The sequence below is a fragment of the Brassica napus genome, chromosome C9, assembly GCF_020379485.1.
Source record: "Brassica napus cultivar Da-Ae chromosome C9, Da-Ae, whole genome shotgun sequence".
In the NCBI taxonomy this organism is placed as follows: domain Eukaryota; kingdom Viridiplantae; phylum Streptophyta; class Magnoliopsida; order Brassicales; family Brassicaceae; genus Brassica; species Brassica napus.
In genome coordinates this window covers 11,529,788-11,552,901 of record NC_063452.1, presented here as the reverse complement: position 1 = coordinate 11,552,901, position 23,114 = coordinate 11,529,788, and the positions used below count along the sequence as shown (strand labels likewise).

At 40.1% G+C, this 23,114-nt stretch overlaps 8 protein-coding genes across 14 annotated transcripts; 4 read left to right on the top strand and 4 right to left on the bottom strand.

Moving 5' to 3' along the window:
* The first annotated feature begins 1,776 nt into the window (after positions 1-1,776).
* On the top strand, positions 1,777-18,903 carry LOC106389242 (6-phosphogluconate dehydrogenase, decarboxylating 1, chloroplastic). The gene is made up of 2 exons (XM_013829449.3): positions 1,777-1,793; positions 17,294-18,903. The coding sequence occupies exon 2, from the start codon at positions 17,318-17,320 to the stop codon at positions 18,779-18,781; it is 1,464 nt and encodes a 487-aa protein (XP_013684903.2). The 5' UTR covers positions 1,777-1,793; positions 17,294-17,317; the 3' UTR covers positions 18,782-18,903.
* LOC106389246 (regulatory protein NPR1) lies at positions 1,801-9,727 on the top strand. Of its 6 annotated transcripts, none has more exons than XM_048769974.1 (5): positions 1,801-2,299; positions 6,922-7,739; positions 8,275-8,460; positions 8,561-8,845; positions 9,125-9,727. In XM_048769974.1, the coding sequence occupies exons 1-4, from the start codon at positions 1,866-1,868 to the stop codon at positions 8,833-8,835; spliced, it is 1,713 nt and encodes a 570-aa protein (XP_048625931.1). In that variant the 5' UTR covers positions 1,801-1,865; the 3' UTR covers positions 8,836-8,845; positions 9,125-9,727. The 6 variants fall into 6 exon arrangements, with proteins under 6 accessions (XP_048625931.1, XP_048625930.1, XP_048625928.1 ...); XM_048769973.1 differs by having other exon boundaries at positions 9,022-9,727; XM_048769971.1 differs by having other exon boundaries at positions 6,922-7,742.
* On the top strand, positions 10,477-11,118 carry LOC106384357 (kunitz trypsin inhibitor 7-like). The gene has a single exon (XM_013824332.1). The coding sequence runs from the start codon at positions 10,477-10,479 to the stop codon at positions 11,116-11,118; it is 642 nt and encodes a 213-aa protein (XP_013679786.1).
* Positions 12,560-14,073, bottom strand: LOC106389243 (ubiquitin-conjugating enzyme E2 28). Its single transcript, XM_013829450.3, has 4 exons — positions 13,822-14,073; positions 13,243-13,370; positions 13,058-13,162; positions 12,560-12,981 (listed from the first exon to the last, which is right to left on the bottom strand). The coding sequence occupies exons 1-4, from the start codon at positions 13,889-13,891 to the stop codon at positions 12,838-12,840; spliced, it is 447 nt and encodes a 148-aa protein (XP_013684904.1). The 5' UTR covers positions 13,892-14,073; the 3' UTR covers positions 12,560-12,837.
* Positions 14,214-14,608, top strand: LOC106389245 (mitochondrial import receptor subunit TOM7-2). The gene has a single exon (XM_013829453.3). It carries the CDS (start codon positions 14,278-14,280, stop codon positions 14,488-14,490), a length of 213 nt encoding a protein of 70 aa, XP_013684907.1. The 5' UTR covers positions 14,214-14,277; the 3' UTR covers positions 14,491-14,608.
* On the bottom strand, positions 14,535-16,574 carry LOC106389240 (putative inactive receptor-like protein kinase At1g64210). Its single transcript, XM_022695170.2, is given in 4 exon segments — positions 14,535-15,345; positions 15,412-15,922; positions 15,924-16,291; positions 16,294-16,574. Coding segments are annotated over 4 exon segments (1,533 nt in total). The 5' UTR covers positions 16,367-16,574; the 3' UTR covers positions 14,535-14,764.
* LOC106389244 lies at positions 18,840-19,734 on the bottom strand. The gene is made up of 3 exons (XM_013829451.3): positions 19,514-19,734; positions 19,175-19,310; positions 18,840-19,072 (listed from the first exon to the last, which is right to left on the bottom strand). Exons 1-3 carry the CDS (start codon positions 19,675-19,677, stop codon positions 19,016-19,018), a joined length of 357 nt encoding a protein of 118 aa, XP_013684905.1. The 5' UTR covers positions 19,678-19,734; the 3' UTR covers positions 18,840-19,015.
* On the bottom strand, positions 19,733-22,399 carry LOC106389239 (uncharacterized protein At5g41620). Of its 2 annotated transcripts, none has more exons than XM_013829447.3 (3): positions 21,824-22,399; positions 21,322-21,438; positions 19,733-21,241 (listed from the first exon to the last, which is right to left on the bottom strand). In XM_013829447.3, exons 1-3 carry the CDS (start codon positions 22,208-22,210, stop codon positions 19,991-19,993), a joined length of 1,755 nt encoding a protein of 584 aa, XP_013684901.1. In that variant the 5' UTR covers positions 22,211-22,399; the 3' UTR covers positions 19,733-19,990. The 2 variants fall into 2 exon arrangements, with proteins under 2 accessions (XP_013684901.1, XP_022550890.1); XM_022695169.2 differs by having other exon boundaries at positions 21,322-21,434; positions 21,824-22,050.
* Positions 22,400-23,114: the final 715 nt, after the last annotated feature.

The following is a 23,114-nucleotide window of genomic DNA, read 5'->3' as shown; positions in this document are numbered from 1 at the left end:
GATGAAGACATGATCTACCCATCAGTGGTTCTAACAGGTTGGGGAAAAACTGTATTGAGATTTACCTAAAGTGTTTTTCGTTACAAGATGATTTAAGATATCTAATATTCTTAAGAATTATAGGTTCATATAAATCTATATCACTTCCTTTTTTTATCCTCTCATATCATTTAAGTTTCTACCATTTAGAAGATATAAGTGAGGAGAAAAGTTAGATACACTCTAATCCCTACAATGAATAATTCATTATTATAGGCTTCATCAAAGTCTTTTAGAAAACTAGGTATTTCTTCAGTTTAAATATGCTTTGCAATAATGTAATCCATTATTTTTACATACATAAAGTCACTTGAAATGTTGTATTGAAAATCCAACTTCATTTTGTTTAAGCATTACAATAATAATAGTAATATTTTATATAATAATCAGTGTGTAGCGAAGACCAGTTTCTAAAGTACTTAAAAGAACACACAGATAAAAAAAAGTAGAGAAAACATAACGATGAGTGTAAGAGGAAAGGTAGATATTTCTAATGACTCACCAACCTGCTCTAAGAAAACGATTGGATCAGTGTTAAACGTAGGTACATAAGTATATCGTTGCACTAAGTTTAATTTCCGTTTTAAGCATTTCCAACTTTACTTTATCTTATATTTTGAAATATAATTTAGAGTAAAATGCTATAATTGCACTCTGTTTTCCATTCTATAATAGTGTAAAAAATTATTTTGTTCTATAACTAGTCCATTTTTTTATTGTTCATCATAAAGTACTTTTGAAATAGAGTCCAACTATATTATAAAATACTCTATTTAAAAAAAATAGAATGACCATTGAATATACACATATTTCATTGAGGCTACATACTAAGTTCATTTCTTTTGCTTATACTAATATTGTGATATTATATCATACGTACTAATGTACTCGGGGTAAACACTTCGTTGTGAAGTAAATTAGGATTTTCAGGTTTTTATGCATATTTATAGTGATATCTTTATCTTTTTTAACCTTCTTTCTTTACTTTGTGTAAAGATCAACTTTTAAATATATCACCCCAGATCATTTGAATAGTTTTGATATTTTTGAGAAGTTTTTACAAAATTTAGATAGTATTAACTTGGTTCTTGCTTTTACAAACAAAACTGAAAGGCCATGTTGACTTTTACATAATACCAAATACAATATGTTTTCCATATGCATCAATGTAATGTATCTAACATACATTTATGAAATAACTTAAAATAGAATGCGTTTATGTTGAGATATATTATAGTAAATAGCAAAAAAGACATAAGAATATTGATTCAAGATTTAAAGATTTAAAGATTTAATTGAGTGAATTTCATTAATAATAAAAACTATTATCATTCAAATATTTATCAAAAATATAGTAAAATATTTCTGAAATACAATACATTTATAACAAATATTAATATATTTATCTGAAATGAAGTTTATTTAACTACTTTAAAAAGGAATAATTTAAAAACTAAAATCATACGTATGTAAATAATAAATGCATCAAAATACAAAATATAATAAAATTCATCCAAAGAATGAAAATAAAAAATATTAAAATATTATTAACTTTTTTTATTTTGCATATTTTATGAAATTTTTATTGTAAAATAATCTAGACTATTTTTAAATATAAAAAATAATGACATAAGCGTAGCTGGGAGAAAAGATCAAGCGATAATAATAAGGAAAAGATAACGATATTACGAGTCCATTGGTTTCTTTGACGGTCCTTTGTAGGAAATTTAACCGTTCATCTCTCTCTCTCTCTCTCTCACTCACCACCACTCTTTCTGATCGACTTGACTCTGCTCTCTTTGTCTCCTTTAAGTTATCTTCCGTCAATGGATTCCTTTGCTGGATTCGGCAATTCTTATGAATTCAGCAGCACTAGCTTCTTCTTCACCGCACCCACCGACTCATCTATTCTTTATGCCCCCACCGCACCCGATGCATCGGCGCTGCAACTTCTCTCCAACAGCCTCGAGTCCGTCTTTGACTCGCCGGAATCTTTCTACAGCGACGCCAAGCTTGTTCTCTCCGGCGGACGGGAATTATCCTTCCACCGCGTTCTTCTCGCAGCGAGGAGCCCCTTCTTCAGAAACGCGCTGACCACCGCCGTCGTGAAGCTCGAGCTGAAGGAGATCGCCAAGGATCACGTCGTCGGCGTTGACTCGGTGGTCGCCGTTTTAGCGTACATTTACAGCGGCAGAGTGAAGCCGCCGCCGAAAGGAGTCTCCGAATGCGCAGACGAGAGTTGCTGCCACGTGTCCTGCCGGCCGTGAAAGACCAAATGCTCTGTAAATATCTGAATAATACTCTTCTCTTATTGAATAAAGATCAATGACTATATATAGCCTTACAATTTCAACGGAAAGACGTAACGTGATGCTAAAGTTACGCTAACAACTAAGACCACAAGACTCGGTCTTTATTTGAACCAAAACACAAAACATGACTTAATCAAAACAGACTTCTCTAACGACTCCTTTATTCTCGGCTCTGAATTTGCTCCAACAAACCCTCCCTAAACTAAGCTTGGTGAAAGCTTAGCTTATCTTCAACTGAGCAAATTCCAAGTCTGCTCCTCAGCTTCTCAAACGCTTCACGACTCAATGCCTTAGTGAAAATATCAGCCACCTGTTCTTGCGATCCACAATGCTCAAGACTGATTTCACCATTGTTGACTAAGTCTCTCAGAAAATGAAAACGGACACCAATATGTTTGCACCTTCCGTGAAATACAGGATTCTTTGAAAGCTTGATAGTTGATGTATTGTCGCACATAATCCTTGTACTCTTACTGACTTCATATCCCAACTCTTCTTGTATTCTCTTGAACCAAATTGCTTGACAAGCACACACGGATGCAGCAACGTACTCAGCCTCAGTAGTGGAGAGTGTAACTATTGGTTGCTTCTTAGATAGCCAAGCTACTGCAGCTTCATCCATGAGGAACACATAACCCGATGTGCTCTTCCTACTGTCAATGTCACCAGCGAAATCACTGTCTGTGTAGACCACAACGTCTCTAGCTCCTCCTCTCTTGTACCAGATTCCATAATCCATAGTCCCTTTCAAATATCTCAGAACCCTCTTAGCCGCTTGCATGTGTAGCTTTGTGGGACTAGACATAAAGCGACTTAAGAGACTTACAGAAAATTGCAGGTCTGGTCTTGTGGTTGTGATGTACATAAGGCTCCCAATGATTTGTTTGTAGAGTATCTCATCCACCGGTTCTCCTTCTCTGTCCATCTCCAACTTGTTTCCTGGAACCATTGGATTGCAGACTGCATTGCATCCCTCCATCTCGAAACGTCTCAAAATCTCAAGGGCATACTTCAGCTGAGATATGTGAGTTCCTTGTGATGTCTGCAACACCTCTAGCCCCAAGAAGTATCTCATCTTCCCCAAGTCTGTCATGTCGAACTCACGTTGCATTGATCTCTTGAACTCTTCCATCATTGACATATTATCTCCAGTATATATGAGATCATCAACATAAACACTGACCATGAGAATGTCACCGTGTTTGTTACTCTTCAGAAACAGAGTTTCTTCATTCTGAGACTTGACAAACCCGGCTTTGATGAAGTACTCTTCAATGCGGCTGAACCATGCCCTTGGAGCTTGTTTTAAGCCATACAAGGCTTTGTGAAGCTTGTAGACTTTCTCTTCATGACCCTCAGCTTCATATCCATTTGGTTGTTGCACGTACACGTCCTCTTCAAGTACTCCATGTAGAAATGCAGACTTTACGTCTAGCTGATACACAATCCAACCCTTCTGAGCAGCTCTAGCCAGTATTGTCCTGACCGTGTCCATTCTAGCAACTGGGGCGTAGACCTCCGTGTAATCTATGCCGTGTTTTTGAGAGTAACCCTTGGCCACTAAGCGAGCTTTGAACTTGTTTACTTTTCCATGCTCATTAAGCTTTGTTTTAAAAATCCACTTCACCCCAATGCACTTGGCTCCATCTGGAAGATCAGTGAGTTCCCAGGTTTGATTCTTCTCGATGGAGTTCATCTCATCATCCATAGCTCTTCTCCATTTGAGATTCTTTTGTGCTTCCTCAAAAGTTGCAGGATCAGATGAGTTTACTTCCACCATGTACGCCATGTCTGCCTCGTTTTCTTCATCAATGAGTGCGAAACCAGTGACATAGTCATTGAGATATCGTGGGGGTCTTGTCCTTCTTCCCTCCCTGACTCCCACGATCTCCTCATTCTGAACATCATCTGCGGCTGCAACTGGTTCCTCTGCTTCTTCAGGTTCTTCTTCACCAATCTGTCTGTCATCTTCACTACCTTCTGCTTCGCTTTCTTCCCAAACTGCATCATCATTCCAGGTCAAAACACCATCTGAGTTGTGATCTAGTTCTCCTTCCCAATCCCAACCTTTTCCTTCTTCAAAGACCACATCTCGGCTTATGATGACTTTCTTAGTCTTTGGGTTGTATAGCTTGTAACCTTTAGACTCTTCAGAGAAACCAATTAGAACACACACGGTACTCTTGTCATCCAACTTGTGTCTCTTCTCATCTGGAATGTGTGCGTGTGCAAGGCTTCCCCATACACGAAAGTACTCCACGTTTGGTTTCACACCGCTCCAAGCTTCTTGAGGTGTGATATCCTTAACGGCATGTGTAGGACTCCTGTTGAGTATGTGGAAAGTCCACATTACTGCATCTGGCCAGAAAGATCTCGGAACCTTCCTTGTTACGAGTAGGGACCTCACCATGTTCATGACTGTGCGATTCTTCCTCTCTGCGATGCCATTCTGCTGCGGAGTGTAGGCAGTGGTGAGTTGCCTTCGAATCCCATGCGTGTTGCAGTAGTCAGTGAACTCCAGTGAGGTGTATTCCCCTCCTCTATCTGTCCTCAAGCACTTTATGCTCCTTCCTGTCTCAACTTCTACCTTCTTCTTAAACACTTTAAAGAGATTAAACGCCTCTGATTTCTCTTGTATGAAATAAACCCAAGCCTTTCTACTATGATCATCAATGAAGCATAGGATATACCTCTTTCCAGTTGTGGAGATGGGATTGATCGGTCCACAGATGTCAGAGTGTATGAGCTCCAACACTTCTTTAGCTCTCCATGTGCTCTTCTTTGGAATAGCAGTCCTTGGTTGCTTGCCAACAAGACACTCTGAACAGGTGAAGTTTTGCGCTTCAAATTCTGGGAGTCCACGTACCATTCCCTTCCTCTGTAATGTCTTCATTCCTCGGTGATTGAGGTGTCCGTACCTTTCATGCCACAGTCTTGGTATGTCTTCTGCGGTTGTCTGTAGGCATTGTTGATGTCTGAATGTGTCATCTTTGGTTTGATCGAACACCACAAACATCCTGTTTGAACTCATTCTGCTCTCAGCTATCAGACCTTTCTCATCATGAAAGATCTTGCAGGTTCCCCTTCGTATGATGATTGTCAGCTCCTTCTCTTGTAGCTGTCCAAGACTCAGCAAGTTGTTCCTCAGCTCAGGTACGTAGTAGACGTTGCTGATGATGTACGCTGATCCATTTAGTACCAACTTGACACTCCCTTTGCCACTAACCTCCATTCTTTTATTGTTTCCCAGCTTCACAGAATGCTTGAACTCCATGTCAACGTTTGAAAATAATTCCTTATCTCCACTCATGTGATTTGAGCACCCTGAGTCAAGGAACCAAGCTCGTTTTCTTCCACTTCCATGTTCTTCAGACTTAGCCATTAGAGCCCAATTCACACCCTCCTCCACGTCTGAAGCTTTATCATCTTCATCTTCAATGTATGCCATCAACAGCATCTCTTCGGTCTCAAGATCAGCGTAGTTTGCTTCCTCATCCCATTTGGGACACTCGTTTTGAAAATGCCCCAACTTGTGGCACTTGTAACACTCAACCGTGCTCTTGTTGAATGTTCTGCCTCGACCACGTCCTCTTCCTCTTCCAGTGAAGCCTCTTCCTCTCCCGTAAGTCACCTTCAACACTTGATCCTCTGCCTTCTCTGGCTTCTTAAACTTCTGCTCATGAACTGCAAGAGAGCTCTGCAGCTCATCTAGTGTGATGCTCTCAATGTCCTTCGACTCCTCTATTGAGACCACAACATACATAAATTTCTCACTGAGGGTCCTGAGGATCTTCTCCACGACCTTGGTGTCGTTCAAGGTCTCTCCATTGCTTCTCATCTGGTTCGTGATTGCCAACACGCGAGTGAAGTATTCTTCAATGTTCTCTGATTCCTTCATCTCTAATACTTCGAAATCTCTTCTCAGCTTCTGCAGGAGTGACCTCTTCACTCGTGCATTCCCACCAAACTTTGCCTTCATCGACTCCCAAATGATCTTGGATGACTTTCTGTCCAAGATCTGTTCAAAAGTGACTCTATCGATGCTCTGATAAAGGTAGTGTTTCACCTTGTGATCGTTTGTCTTGGCGTTGTCCAGCTGTTGCCTCTGCTCATCTGATAGAACCGTTGTTACCGCCGGTTCCTCATACCCATTCTCGATCAGGCTCCATAAACCTCTCGCACGGAAGAAGTTCTCCATCACCTCACTCCAGTGATCCCAGTGTCCATCGAACTGAGGAAGCTTCATCTTGTCGTCTCCCATCTTTCCTCTCACTTATGATCGAAGCTTCGGCTTCTTTTGTTTTTCAGAAAAACAGAGCTCTGATACCAATTTGAAAGACCAAATGCTCTGTAAATATCTGAATAATACTCTTCTCTTATTGAATAAAGATCAATGACTATATATAGCCTTACAATTTCAACGGAAAGACGTAACGTGATGCTAAAGTTACGCTAACAACTAAGACCACAAGACTCGGTCTTTATTTGAACCAAAACACAAAACATGACTTAATCAAAACAGACTTCTCTAACGACTCCTTTATTCTCGGCTCTGAATTTGCTCCAACAGGCCGGCGGTGGATTTCATGGTGGAGGTTCTGTATATAGCTTCCGTCTTCGAGATTCATGAACTAGCTACGCTCTACCAGAGGCATTTACTGGACGTTGTAGACAAAGTTGTTGTAATAGAGGACACATTGCTCGTACTCAAGCTTTCTAGTATCTGTGGTGAAGCTTGCAAGAAGCTAACAGATAAGTGCTTAGAGATTATTGTCAAGTCTGATGTCGACTTAGTTACTCTTGACAAGTCATTGCCGCAACACATCGTCAAAGAGATAGTTAAATTCCGTAACGATCTCGGCTTTGAGGTGCCTGAGCTAGAGAAACATGTCTTGAATATATACAAGGCACTTGACTCTGACGATGTCGAGCTTGTCAAGATGCTTTTGACCGAAGGCCACACTAATCTTGATGATGCCTACGCTCTTCATTTCGCTGTTAAGTATTGCGATGTCAAGACCGCGAATGATCTCCTTGACCTAGAGATTGCCGACGTTAACCTTAGGAATCCAAGGGGATATACGGTGCTTCATGTTGCCGCCATGCGCAAGGAGCCTGATCTGATACTATCTCTATTGACAAAAGGGTCACGTGCATCGGAAACGTCTTTGGAAGGTAGAACGGCTCTCTTGATTGCGAAGCAAGTCACTATGTTGGCTGAGTATAATAATCTTGCGGAGCAATGCAAGCCTTCTCTCAAAGGTAGGATATGCGTGGAGATACTAGAGCAAGCGGACAAAGGAGATCCATTTCCTTGGGATGTTTCTCCCTCTCTTGCAATGGCGGACCATGAACTCAAGATGAGGCTGCTCGATCTTGAAAACAGAGGTAGTAGTATTCTCTCACTCCTTTTATGTTTGAATCGAATTCTTTATAACTCTATTAAGAAAGCAGTGAAATTAAAGAAAATTGTCTAAACTACCAAATTCTCATACCAATTTGCATGTTTATCTTAGCTACTTTTATTCTGACTTTTAAAAAGATAAACAAATATTTATAGCTCTAGAGCTATCTCATCTACGCTTAGGTTTTAGAGTCGAGGGCTGAGTAGGGTTTAGGAAGTGAAGTTTATGATTCAAATAAATATATAAATACATGCTTTCATTTTAAAAAATTTGAAAAAAGAAAAAATTATAAAAATGAATTAAAAAAGATATAATTCGAAAACTGTAAAAAATATTATTTTTTATTTTTGTTTATTTAAATAACTATTTATATATATATGGGAAATTTCACTTTTACCTCTTTAATGAAAAAGTATTTGTGAAAATATTTCATTAATAAAGGTACCAACAATGTGGCAACTTGAAAATTTCCATGAAATTAATGATAAAACTATACTTTGTATCCACTTACTGTTTAGTTGCACTGGCTCAACGTCTCTTCCCAACGGAAGCACAAGTTGCAATGAATATCGCCCAAGTGAAGGGAACATCCGAGTTCACTGTGTCTAGCCTCGACCCTGACTATCTCGCTGGTGCAAAGAGAACATCACCTTTTAAAATCCTAGAAGAGCATCAAAGCAGATTAAAAGCGCTTTCTAAAACCGGTATCGATCTTTTAAACATAGTTGCTTTCTAACTTGTAATAGATAACTGAAAGAAACCATGTCATCATTGATCTTGTTCTCTTTATTTAACAATCATCAGTGGAACTGGGGAAACGCTTCTTCCCACGATGTTCGGCAGTACTTGATCAGATTATGGACTCTGACGATTTGACTCAGCTGGCTTGCGGAGAAGGCGACACACCTGAGAAAAGATTACAAAAGAAGCAGAGGTACATGGAAATACAGGAGACTGTGAAGAAGGCCTATACTGAGGACAAGGAGGAACATGGAAATTCCTCTCTCTCAGCTTCGTCTTCTTCCACGTCCAAATCAAAAGCTGGAAAGAGGTCTAAACTCTACCATCGGCGTCGCTGAGACTCTTGGGGTAATTTTTTTCGCTGCACCATATATTATTCTGTTTTCATGATTGTTTACTGTCTATAGTTGCCGTCGTATAGTTTTTTTTTTGGCCATAGGCGTCATATATTTTATTCTTCATACACATCCTGTGTTTTAGATCGCAGGTATGTACCATAACAATAACCCGTGATGGTGTTACAGAGTTTACAAGAAGCAAAGTGTGAAAAAATGACAAATGGTTATCTACTAATTATCTTCTTCTAAGAACCAAAATAATATTCAGTTTCCCTTGCTATCACCACAGTTTAAGGTCAACAAGAAACTGTTCTCCAAACGTTTGGCAACGTTCATGCACGAACTTTCAGGATGCACTTTAGTCTGCAGCAGCCGGAAGTTGTTTCAAGCTTAATGTTCATCTCATAGTTTCAATGCATCCAACATTTTTATTTTATTTAATTCATTAAATATGTGAATTTCATATAAATATGAAGCTGATTTGTAACAAGTACAAAAGGAGGTGAATTGTAAATGTTGAGCCAGATCTAGCATCGAAGTTGGATTACATAAGAGGCGAGATACGGAATAATAGGACATGTATACTTAACTTGCCGGATTATGAAGCCATGAGTTCTTGGTGATGGAGAAATGGTCTCTCTTGGGAAAGGTGGTTTCTAACACCGTGACTCCGTGAGAGAGCTAGGTTGAAAAACATCTATGTGACTCTTGCTTTGTGAATCTAGCTCTCTTTCACAATCTCATGACTTTTTGGGTTTCTGAATTTTACTTCTTACCCACATTTGTATGAGATTAGTCTAACAATGCCTACTGGTATTTCTTTTGAGTTTTTTTTGAACTGTAAGAATACTTATTGAACTACAAGTGTTAAAAAGGTCTAGGTTACGCAAAATTACTCCTGAGATGGATTCGGCAGAGACTGACACTAGATTATGCAAATTACTCCTGAGATGATTTCCTTATATATTACTGCTGAGATGGATTCCGCAGAGATTGACACTTGTTTATGCAAAATCTATCTTTCAGTTATAAAGGAAACCCCAAAAAATAAATAAAAGGTTCTTGTCAAAGTGGGATGAATGAATGATCATATCCTATACTGAACTTATGTAAAATCGTATACGCAAACAATTAAGCAAAACTTATTTGAATAAATCTCATAATTGCGAATATTAGCGCTCCAAATCTTCATATCAGTGGCGTTGACTAAGGTATCCACTCGTAATCTCCAGCTGGCAAGGAGGGAAAAGGAAAGATAATGAGAGCTTCAGAAGCACTTTCCATTTTTCAAGTAGAGATAAAGACAGTGTGGCATTTATAAGCTCGCCTGAAGCTTGTTTCACAAAATTAGGCATAGCCATTCGCATCAATTTGTGTTGACTGAGATCAATTCGTAATCCATATCCAGCTTGTAAGGAATAAATAAATGTAAGCATGTGTTCAACATGGCGAGTGGAGAACAAAAGAAAAAATGGGTACTGAACCCCCTCCCCCATTATATTATATCCATAGCTAATCTCTATAAATAGAGTAGTAAGCATAAAGCATTTGTCAGAGGGAACTCAACAAAAAGAGCACAAATCAAGAAATCAGAAAAACAAAAAGATGAAAAAAGATGTTGCAATCACAATATTACGATTGATGATGATATCTGACTTGCTCGTTGTTACAACACCATTCGGTGTTGTTGCTGGTGAGAAGGAAGTAGTTCTTGATTCTAATGGGAATCCAGTAAAGTCCACTGCTCTGTATTTCCTCAAGGTCCAGAGTCCGGAAAGGACATCATGGATTTCGCGTTACGGAAGTGGCATATTAAGTTTCGACCCATGCCCAAAAAGAGTGGTATCGGCCCCTGCTGGAATTATGAACCCACCTGAAGCATTTGCATTTGACTTATCATCAGATGTGGTACGTGTATCAACAGAGCTTAACATCAGGTCGGTATTAATGCCCCCTATCTGCCGTGAGACCGGGTATTGGAGAGTCGAAGATAGGTCATCGTCAACCAAAGCTGTAGTCCTGACGGGGTCTAAGTCGAGCAATGACAGCACCTTCACCATCATGAAATCTTCCGACGGACTTTACAAGATTTCTTTCGGCGGTGTTGACAAACCAAAGGAACTCGGTTTAGAAAAGTTAGACGACCGTGGTACATGGGTCTTGGGTCTGGACCGACTCTGGTTCTACTTTTGGAATAATTCGGATCCTCCACTTCTATGTCCTGATTCTCCTTTTCATGGGTCTTGGGTCTGGACCGACTCTGGTTCTTCCATAATTGTTTAGCATTTTCAACCTTTATTAATTGGTTTTTTTTTTTTTTTTTTTTTTTTGAAACACTCCTTTATTAATTGGTTATTACATAGATAAACTACAAATATGGAATCATTGATTCTTAGAAGCAAGAGAAAATGTGAAAGGTAGACAAAATGTTCCCAACCAGTAGTAAGCACTAATTGAAAGTGTGAAACTGTGAATACAAATTGAAAATGAGTCAAAGTCAAAGACTCTATTCAACGTATCTTCGATATAGTGTTTCAAACAAATGGTTCCGTGTTCCCATCACAATTGTTTAACATTTGGGGTCAGTAATACCACAAGACTTGAGATAAATGCTAAGGACATTGCTATCGAGGATACGAGTTTTAATAACATCACATAGACATGAATGGTGCTCTTTTAGCTGTTCACAGCATGTAGTCGACATCATCATTCTCTTAGCAATACCGTCGAAACAAACCTGAAGCGCATTTGTCGCACATGATTCTCCATTCCTCTTGGAACGACTTCCCTTGACAGCGATAGCTTTTGTCGGAGAAGGGAATGATGCCAAGAGTACGACGAATGCGATAAGCAACACTGCTACGATCTTCATGTATATATATTTGTTTGTTTGTATCTCTTTTTACCAAATTGTTTGGATTCTTTTTGTTTTCTGGGTAAAAAAAAAGTGAAGATCTGTTTAGGTATTTATTGGATAATCAAGGATTCACGTTGTATGGTATTGCGTAATAGACTCGATTCGCCTTCTTTATCAACACGTACGTAATTAGCTATGTATGCAAAGTTCAATTACTTTTCCATAATAGGTTAAGAAATTTATAGAAATACTATTTAAATTTCGAATTGGTTACCAAAAATGGTTTACAAATTATAGTAATTTATTCTAATCAATCAGAAACTGTATAAAAACTGAAAAAAGATAAGAAAGAAGCACAGATTCTTTGGTATGGTGTATCGATATTCTTTTACTGTGTTCAACATTTGGGGTTAGGCATACCACAAGACTTGAGACTAGAGCTAAGAACACTGGTATCGACCATACGGGATTTAATTATATCACACAGACATGTATGATGCTCTTTCAGACTCGCACAACATGCAGGCTTCACCGGCGCTCCACGAGCTATGCCATCAAAGCAAACCTTAACCGCACTTGTAAGACATGATTTCGCATTGCTCTTGGAACTTGTCGGAGGAGGGAATGATGCCAAGGCTATAACAAATGTGATGAGTAACAATGCTACCATCTTCATGTTTAGTTCTTCGTTTAGATTATTCGGATTCCTATTCTTGTTTAAGAAAAAATGTTTGAAAACTTGTTGAGGTATTTATTGAATCAACAATGATTCACATATCGTATGGTATTGCATAATAAACGCGTTTTATCTTGCTAATCAACATGAACGTAATTAGCATTGTGCAAATATAGCCTTGAGGTAAACAGTAAGTCAACTGGTTTGTTTGGTGTAGAAAATTATAGAAATATTATTTCTACATATTTTTTAAATGTTGAAAGGAAAAACAAAAGAAACAGGAAATAAATAGGAGAAGTAAATGTTTTTTTTTTCTTGTTTAACAAGTGATATCAAAGAGTTTAGAAACAAAGAGATCAAACAATAACACAGGAATCTAACTTAATTTTATGGAAGATCCTTTGTAAAGTCCTCTCTCTCTCTCTCCCTCCCTTAAAAACCGATTCTTGATGGATCAAAAGCAGAAACTTTACCCCATAGCATATTTCTGAGTCCAGCTCCTAGCAGTAGACTCATACTTGGCTCTGTCCGTTTTATACATGTGAGCAATCTCTGGAACCAAAGGATCATCTGGGTTTGGATCCGTTAACAATGAACATATCGAAAGCAAAACCTAGAAATTCACAATGCATTGTATAAATCAGAGTCCAGACTATTGTAAAAGAGTGTTGTTGTTTTTTTTTATTCACCTTGGATATGGTGAGTGCAGGACTCCATTGTTCTTTCAAAATGTCGAGGCAAATGCTTCCATTGCTGTTGACATTAGGGTGAAACACCTTTGTCCTAAATGCAACCTGCGTGAAGAAAAAGGATCCTGAATCCAAGCCAACAGAAGTCATCTAATGATTTAGATTAAGAAATGATTGTAAGTTACCTTTGGTGGTTTGAAAGGATAATCGGGAGGGAAGTGAATGGTTACGAGAAAGACTCCGCCAGAGTAAGGACTATCGGATGGACCCATTATTGTAGCTTGCCAATGAAACATGTCTTCCGCAACTGGGCCTTTGAAGGTTTTCACAATTAATTGTTCATAGAAGGCATTAAATAAAAGTTTAGCCTCTCTTAAACAAAATAATACACGCAACAAAACATAAAGCCTCGAGTTTTCAGATGCTATCTCTTAGACTATAATCAATTACTATCTCTTAAGATCAATTTCTCTATGAGCATAAGATAGTTGCAACGACAAGAAGACAGATCTTAGATACCCATGAGTTTGTTGTAAGAAAAAAGTTACGACTTTTTTCTTATTGATTATGATAACTAGAGAGAGAGCTGCAACAGAGTATCCTATCCAGCCAGGGCTGGTCGAGCAAAATATCAAATTTGTATTCTGCACTATAGGTAATCCCAATTCAGTATCAGTTTTATTCAGTATGAATATTATTACTTAGCTGCAATGACATGATTCAAGATCTACAATGGTTTATGTTGATTAAGAGTGGAGTCAAACCAGCACTGCAGGAGGAAGGAGGATCCTTGTGGAGATCCTTGAGCTCTTTCAAGATCCGCTTCGAAGCCATTTCTTGCTTTTCTTCACAGATCCTCCAAACTCGGTTCACTAGAGAGAGAGAGAGAGAAAGACTTCGAGACCCAACTTTTTGGTGGGATTTATGCTTCTTTTTTTTCTTTTCTTTTGTGCAAATTGCCAGCTATTTTCCAGCTAGTGACGAAGTTTAAATATCTTCTTCTTTTTTTTTTTGGTAGATAAAATATCTTCTTCTTTTTGAGCAACCCAAAGTATAAAATATCCAAAAAAAAAGAAAAAACGAAAGCATTATTGGAAACCTTCTGGGTGAGGTAGAGTATTTGCAAAAAAGGAGGCTTTAAAAGGGGGTTAAACCCTTAAAGGGGTTGAGCAAAAAAGTCACCGCTTCCAAAACACTGAGAAACAAACAGATCAGACTCAATGGCGGCGGCTAAGGCTTCGTTGAAGATCAAAGGGAAAGGAAAAGGATCAAAGGAATCGCCATCAAAGTACGAGCTCTTCAAGGATTGGACCAACTGGTCGCTGAAGAAAGCCAAGGTCGCGACTCACTATGGATTCATCCCTCTCATCATCATCCTCGGCGTGAAGTCAGATCCAAATACTCACCTTTTCCAGCTTCTCAGCCCCGTCTAACAACTTGGCTTAGAAAACATCTTCGTAATGTTTTAGTTGCTTTACTTTCCAAACTTTGTTCTGTTTTCTTTTTTATAATATATATTTGAAATTACTTAAAAGTTTTCTTCTTTGCAAATCTGCTGCTCTGAAACAATATATCAATAAAACAACATTCATGTTCAAATTGAATTTAAAAAAAAAAAAAATGATCATTGAAGAAGAAAGAATTGATTTTGTGTGTTTTGTGGATTAAGGCTACCAAAACTTTGTGTTCCTTCCTTCCTTCCTTCCTTCACTCGGTTGATCGAATGTCTTGAATCAATTTCACAACTTGAGCTATATGAGGTCGTTCTTGTTGCTTCACACCAACGCAAGCCAATCCTATCTGCAGCATCTCTACCATTTCATCCTCCACACCTGATTCACTCACAATCTCCATATCAAACACTTCCCCTGTCCAATCTTTCGCCACCACATTCCTTATCCAGCTAGCCAAATCCATGTTCTCACCACTGTGTTCCGCCTCTGTAATCGCTGGACTTGCCCCAGTCAAAAGCTCGAGTAGAACCACCCCGAAGCTGTATACATCTGAAGACTGCGTGCTTCTTCTCGTGTCTGTTATTTCAGGTGCGTGGTAACCTGAACTAAGGCAAGTCCTTTGAGGAAGAGATCTCATGATGGTCGTCAAGCCAATGTCTCCTATGCAGCCGTGGCCTTGCGAGTCTAAGAAGATGTTTGATGATTTGATGTTCCCATGGATGAATCTCCCGTTGTTCCCTTCATGGATCTTAGCCAAGCCTCTCGCTGCTCCTGTTGCTATCCTCAATCTAGCGTCCCAACTTAAAGGCACTCGATCATACGTTCCTCTGTTTCCTACACCAAACAATATCGAACATTTTTCTTTTGATTCAAGAGCAATAAAAATAATATGTAGCTAACCGTGCAGCATCTGGAAGAGGCTTCCTTGAGTGTAGTAGCTATAAACAGCGAGTTTATCGTCTTTGGAAAAGTAGTAAGCCTTTAGCTCAACTACATTCTCATGTCTGATCATGCCAATCATCTCCATTTGTTGCTCAAATTCTCTTCTCCCCACCACTACTTCCTTCAGACGCTTCACCACGACAGCGCTCATGTCATCCATTGTTACCTTATAGGTTGTACCAAAAGCGCCTTTACCCAAAACTTGAGCTGATGAGCTTAGCAGATCATCTAAATCAAATGAATGGTTCTTTCCCCCGAAGAAGATGATCTTGCTGCCTTCTTCTTCAGTGTTATCGTCTTTAGATGTCCAGTTTCTTGGAGGAGAAGACGATGAAGAGTCTCTCTTCCGAAACTTCCCTGAGATTCTAGCCTTCCCGAAACAAGTGATCATCATTATACAAGATATTCTGGAAAGTCTTTGTGTTTCTTTCTCCTTTTGGGTTATGATGTTGCCAGAAAAGGATCAACTTTTGGAATCTTTGAAAAGATTTTGGTATTGTATTGTTCCACAGGTCGATTTGCGTCAGGCTTGGCCGATCAAAATTAGATCGACTCTTTAACTCCGAGAGAATCGGTGGTAGTGGACCGGAGAGGCGGCTGTGTTGTAGATAGAGATGAATCGAGTTCTTGAGATTTGATGAAATCATACAAGGGAAGTTTCCGGTGAGTTGGTTCTTTCTAAAGGCTTAGAATCTTCAGAAAGGTGGAATCACACTGGGAAATCTAACGGATACAATTCGATCTCGGTCTTGGCTGCATGAAACTCCGGTCCAGCGATGGCAAACCGGAGAGCTCTGGTTCCAGCGGTGAAGAGATACTCTGAAATTTGACAAGAAACAAGCGAAGCTTTCTTATCGTGTTCAAGAGTCTCGAAGTAAATGAGAAACAAAGAGAAGAAGAAGAAGACGTGCATTGTAAGAAACTAGTTGTTTTGTTTCTCTACCTGTAAACAGAGAACATTTCTTTAGCTGAATAATTTGTGCGGATAAAAAAGGATAAATCAGAAAGTGAAAAAATACGCAGGCAGGCTGCTATAGTCGACAGTTTATGGTAATTTAAGATCGCGTCTTTCTTATGTTGTTCACGAAAAAAAAAAGACAGTACCTTATTTATTTTGTATTTTGCTTCTTCGTATGTGTTATTTATTAAATTTTCGGAGTTATATCAATAATTTTGTTTCTTTTTTTTAGATATTTGGTAATCATGTTAAACAGTTAAAGAGTTACATTCTACCTTTAGAGACCATGTAGATGTATCCTTGTCCGACCATTGGACATCGTCAAAAGGTTAATATCAAGTTGATGTACAATATTGAAAAACTTAAAAAGAGACTACAAGGGTATAGAGTCCAATTCAACATGGACACCACCATATTGATAGAAGTTTTTAAAATATATAGTTATAAGAAAATATATTAAACATAGAACATGATTAGAGACTAAACTAACCCAACCCACCAGCCACTAGTTGGATATTAAAAATGAATGTTATTGATTTATTGTTTTCATTTTGGCACAAGTCCACTTGCATAGAACGACAAACAAGACCTTAAAAGATATGGTTTGAAGATGCTATTATCGTTAAGCCTGAGAAATGAGAGCATCAAAATTCAATGGCGTTCAAACAACATCAAACGACATCGTTTCACATAAAACCAATAAACGACAACGTTTTAAAGCATTGAGATCGTCGTCTACCAAATAATAAAATTCACAGTTATTGTCCGAATCACGTTTCGTGTTTTGTCCCTTGGTTCCATCGACGAGCCCCGTCTCTTTCACTGTATAAAAATATCTCCTCCAACAATCTCTCTCTCATCACTCTCATTTCACTTTCTCTATCTCTCTCTACACTCTCTTCTCCAATGGAGTCCGCCGCTCTCTCCCGAATCGGCCTCGCCGGTCTCGCCGTAATGGGCCAGAACCTCGCCTTGAACATCGCCGAGAAAGGCTTCCCAATCTCCGTCTACAACCGAACCACATCTAAAGTCGACGAAACCCTAGATCGCGCCGCCGTCGAAGGAAACCTCCCGGTCTCCGGCCAATACTCCCCGCGCGACTTCGTCCTCTCGCTCCAACGCCCTCGTTCCCTCATCATCCTCGTCAAAGCCGGAGCCCCCGTCGACCAGACCATCGCCGCCTTCTCCGAGTACATGGAGCCCGGAGACTGCATCATCGACGGAGGAAACGAGTGGTACCAGAACACAGAGCGGCGGATCTCCGAAGCTGAGCAGAAAGGATTGCTCTACTTAGGCATGGGAGTCTCCGGCGGAGAAGAAGGGGCTCGTAACGGTCCCTCGCTGATGCCAGGAGGTTCGTTTCAGGCCTACGATAACATCAAAGACATCTTGGGGAAAGTCGCGGCTCAGGTCGAGGACGGGCCTTGCGTCACTTACATCGGTGAAGGCGGATCTGGGAACTTCGTGAAGATGGTTCACAACGGGATTGAGTATGGAGATATGCAGCTTATCTCTGAGGCTTACGACGTGTTGAAGAACGTTGGTGGATTGAGCAACGAGGAGCTTGCGGAGATCTTCACGGAGTGGAACCGAGGTGAGCTCGAGAGTTTCTTGGTTGAGATTACTTCCGATATCTTTAGGGTTAAGGATGAGTTTGGTGATGGAGAGTTGGTGGATAAGATTTTGGATAAGACTGGTATGAAAGGGACCGGGAAATGGACCGTTCAGCAGGCGGCGGAGCTCTCTGTGGCAACTCCGACGATTGCTGCTTCGTTGGACTGTCGGTACTTGAGCGGGTTGAAAGATGAGAGGGAGAATGCTGCTAAAGTGTTGAGAGAAGCTGGGTTGAAGGAAGAGATTGGTTCTGCGTCGAGCGGGATCGATAAGAAGAGGTTGGTTGATGATGTTAGACAAGCTCTATACGCTTCGAAGATATGTAGTTACGCTCAAGGGATGAATCTGCTTAGAGCTAAGAGCTTAGAGAAGAGCTGGAACTTGAACTTTGGTGAGTTGGCTAGGATTTGGAAAGGAGGGTGTATCATAAGGGCGGTGTTCTTGGATAGGATCAAGAAAGCTTACCAGAGGAACCCGGATTTGGCGAGCCTTGTGGTTGATCCTGAGTTCGCTAAAGAGATGGTTCAGAGACAAGCTGCTTGGAGGAGAGTGGTGGGTTTGGCTGTCTCTGCTGGGATAAGCACCCCTGGAATGTGCGCGAGTCTTGCGTATTTCGATACTTATAGGCGTGCGAGATTACCGGCGAATCTGGTTCAGGCGCAGAGAGATCTCTTTGGAGCTCATACTTACGAGAGGACTGATCGTTCTGGTGCGTACCACACGGAGTGGACTAAGCTTGCTAGGAAGAGCAATTGAGGTTATTTGTATTCGTGAAACCGTTGTCTTGCTTATGGTGGTTTTGTTAAACCCAAAATTGTTTCAAGAGCATTTTATTAAGATTTCAAAAATAAGAAATGCACTACATTGATCTTTGTTTACTCTATAGTTTGTCTGGCTACTACTAGTTCACTGACCGGCTGTCTAATCAATATTTCAATCAAATGCACTAAGAAATCATCCGAACAGAGTAAACTCATAAATTGATAAAACCTAAGAAGGTTCATAGAGGCCAAGCACATGACCGTCCAGACATCTTACAGATGCAACCTGATTTATCAGAAGATTCAAAAAGAAACGTTAACAATGTATATGAGATTTGAGCATTTGCAGGAAAGATAAAGAAGATGGTTGCTGCTTGTTTTTTTTTACCTTGCCGTGGACTTCGTATTTGATAGAGCCATCGAGCTCCCCTCCTAACTCCATAAGTTTGGAGATTGATGTATTAATGTCTGTCACAGTGAACGATAGTAGCGAAGAGTATCCCTTTTCACTCACCACATGGTCGCTGCACCAAAACATTGATCTTCTTTATCTTTTCAATGAATGAACAAAACAAATCCCTTTTTCATCAGACAGGAACAGTAAACTGAACGTAACCAAGAAAAAAGAAAAACTACTCTCGAAGAACAAACCTAGGAAAAAAAGTTTCATTGAGACAAATGATCGAACAGGTGATCTGCATCGGTAGATATTCACGTCGATTAATACCTGGGAGATTGCATCAGAGCTAGCTTCAGAGGACCAGACTGAAGCTCGGCCCAACGTAAAGTGACGACATTGACGGAAAAATCGAGACCTTGCGCGTAGAAGCGAGCCGCTTCTGGTACATCTTTGTGTAGCTGCAAAATCCACCTGAACGACGCCGTCGCCATCTCTCTCCAGAGAGACGGAAAAAACAACGATCACGTCGGTAATAAACCCCACAAATCAACTTACACGATGCCGTTTTGATCTCTTCTTTATAACATTTGATTCACAGTTTCACTACTCTGTTTTCTACTACAACGACAAACAAACCAAATTTCAGAGAAAATGAAACTGATATTACACAGATATACTATAGTTAAAAACAATTTACAGACTGAACATATCCCGCCCGACTCATGGAATATAGCCATCAAACTTGTGTCTATTTCCCGACAAAATCTCTCAGATTGTTCCATCTACGGGCAGTTATACAGATTCTTAGCCCTTGAATAGCCGAATCCGTGGCCGGGAACTTTTGGTTCTCGCTTCGCTTAGTTTAGCTTTCAAAGTGTTGTCCTTCACTCCTTGCGCCGTTAGATCAGACGTCATGGCTCTCGGATTCCAATGCCGAATCGGGCTCTCTGCTCTCCTACTTGGTTGGTAACTGCAAGAACCCTCATCGATTCCCTGAGTTTCCGACAGTAACCTCCGATGAGTTCTTATCATCTCTCCAACCGCATTGTTCCTCTCTTTCTCCCCCTCTTTCTCCCCCTTATCAGCTTCAATGTCTCTAGACTTATTCTTCTTCTTCTTCTCATTATTAGACATGGCCCACGCCATCTGATCCTCGAACTTCACCTGTAAACTCGACGGGCTTTGACTCCGTCTTCTTTCCACCGTTCCATGTTTCTTGAGCTCAAAGCAATTCGAATCTTCCTCCTCCTCCTCCTCGCTGTCCACTTCCTGAATCGGCGCGCTCGTGGCGTGAAACGGAGCCGACTCAAGTGAACTCCTACGATTCTTGGGTATCTCATTACCACTCAGCTTCTGCTTACTCTCAAGAAACGCTTCTATCTCAAGCTTCAGCTTCTCCAGCACAGATCCTTCCTCACCGCTCTGGATCCTTTCGTCAAGCCACGTTTCCGCTATACAAAGAACCATCTGATCCTCCTCACCCCATCCTTCCCAGCTCTTATCCACCTTCTGCTTCAAACCGTGAACCTCCCTCTCGTAGCTCTTGATCCCTCTCGCGAACTCGTCGCATAGCCTCTCCAGCATCTTCTTCGACTTACTCCCTCTCTCCATCTCGTCGACGCAGTGAGACAATGTCGACTTCGCCTCGGAGAGCTCCCGTGCTAGTTTCCTCTGCAAACTCTCGGACCGTCTCCTGAGCTTCCGCTCCTCTTCCAGCGACTGAACCGCGGAGCTTAACCGGTCGCGTTCCTTCGTGTCCTTTGAGAGCCTCTCTTCCGCGAGCTGCTTCACTAACTCGTCCATCTCGCGTCTGTCGGCTTGCTGGCATCTGAGAAGCTCTTTGATCCTGGCGCGTGAGTGAGCAAGCTCGCTTTTTAGGGATTTTATTAAGGAGATGTTAGCGGAATGCTGCTCCTCGAGACTCCAGATCCGGTTCAGTACTTTAAGAAGTTCGGTTGATGTCTTGAGATTGTTGTTGTTAGGCTCACCAGCTCGTCTTCTTCCATGAAGATCCAATGAGCTTCCCGGAGTTATTGCTCCTTTATATGGAGCCACCTGCAGATTGATTCATCTCAATACCTTGATGATGGCAAAAGAACAGGATAGTAATAAGCTTGGGGACTGAATGTGAATACCTCGAGGGAGCTAGCAGGAGACAAGGGCTGCAAAGGATGGTCGTTTCTTTGTGTTAATTGATGATGCTTCATTAGCATTTGACCTATCTGTTTCCTTATGCTCCCCGCACTCTCTGGCTGGGACACAAGAAAGAATCAAAACCATAAAAAAAAAAACCCCCAAAATTGAAAAGACAGAGGAAAAAAGGCATCTTCAAGGGCAGAGTAAACAAACTAGTACGAGAAACGATTACACAGTTTAACTAAAGGGTCACATTTTTAGATAGAATCACATCATCTGCTCTAAGAAGCCAAAATTTAGTAATCAATAACCAAAACCAAATGAGGATTAGAGTAAACAGTAATGTGTAGTGCCCTTCAGCAATAAAAGATTCAAGTTGGATGAGTCAATAAAACACTATAAATCTAGACCTGATGCCCAATCCTAAAACCAATGAGATATTAATCAGCTTAAAAATTCCAGAGAAAGAGTAGAATCTTAAACAAGGAAAGAGAGAGAGACCTGGTCATCAGTAAGATCAAGGCCATTATCTCCAACCGCCGACTTTCCATGGCCGTGACGGAGACGGCGGTTACTAGGATCACCACCAGAACTGTACGGAGCTCGGTGCATTTTAGCTACAGGAGGAATATCGTGGTCTTGGTCGTAGTACTGATAAAACTCCCAGAGAGAAGCTGCAAGCTTTCTAGAGGAAGATGCGAATTTTGAAGAAGAAGAAGGGTTATTAGGGTTAAAGCTAATGTGCGCTGGAGTGGAAGGTGGGCGAAACACTCTTCTATGGCCTACAGAAACGGCTCTTCTCCTTAACTTTTCAATAAGGCTCTTCCCTTTTTGCCCTTCTCCTCCTCCTCCTCCTCCATCTTCCTCTTCCTCTTCTTTACTTTTCATTTCTTTAGAGCTTAGCGGCTACCGAAATAAAAGTTCTTACCTTTTTCTCTTTTATTAATGGAGTGATCTAAGAAACCCCTTTTCTCTGTCCATCATAATCATGGAGACGAAACCGTTGTCGTTGTTCTTCAATTTTTGATTTTTGTTTTGTTTCCTTGAACGGCCGCAAAAAGGAAAAAAAAAGTGTTAGACTCGTCTGTCACTTCGTTCGACCATGATTAACCGGGTGACATTTTTCGGTCAAGAACCGTTTCCTCGCTTTTAAGTAAAAAAAATTAAGAATCGATTCTTAAATAAGAACCGGTTCTTAGCCAAAAAATATTAAAAAAACAAAACAAAAAACAAAAAATGTAAAATCATGAATTAATAACCTCAAATTAAGAATTCGCCCTAGTAGACCATTCATTTGTTTCGTAATCATCCGAATTTTTGTGTTTATCAGTTTATTCAATCTTATTTTTTATGTTACGAAGAAGACAAAACAACACAGAAGAGTGTGTGTAGGCCTGGGATTTTTATCCATAACCGAATACCCGAACCGGAACCGACCCGAAATGGACCGGTTCGGTTCGGTTTCGGTTCTAGGCAATTTATCTGATGGGTATTAGTGTTAATTATCCATGGGTATCGGTTCGGTTCCGGTTTTTACCCGAAACCGAACGGGTACCCGTTTAACCCGAATTCTATGCTTAAAAAACATAGATTTGTATCTTTCGAGGGTTGAACCCGGGTTGGATAGGCAAAGCAACAACTGCAATACCACTAGACTAGTTCAACTTCGTTGTATTTAATACATATTACTAATATATATACGATTTCTATTAACATTTTTTTAAAAAATAAAATAAATAAATAAAAAACTGGTATATAATTATTTTATTTTGTAAATATTTATATAATTCAC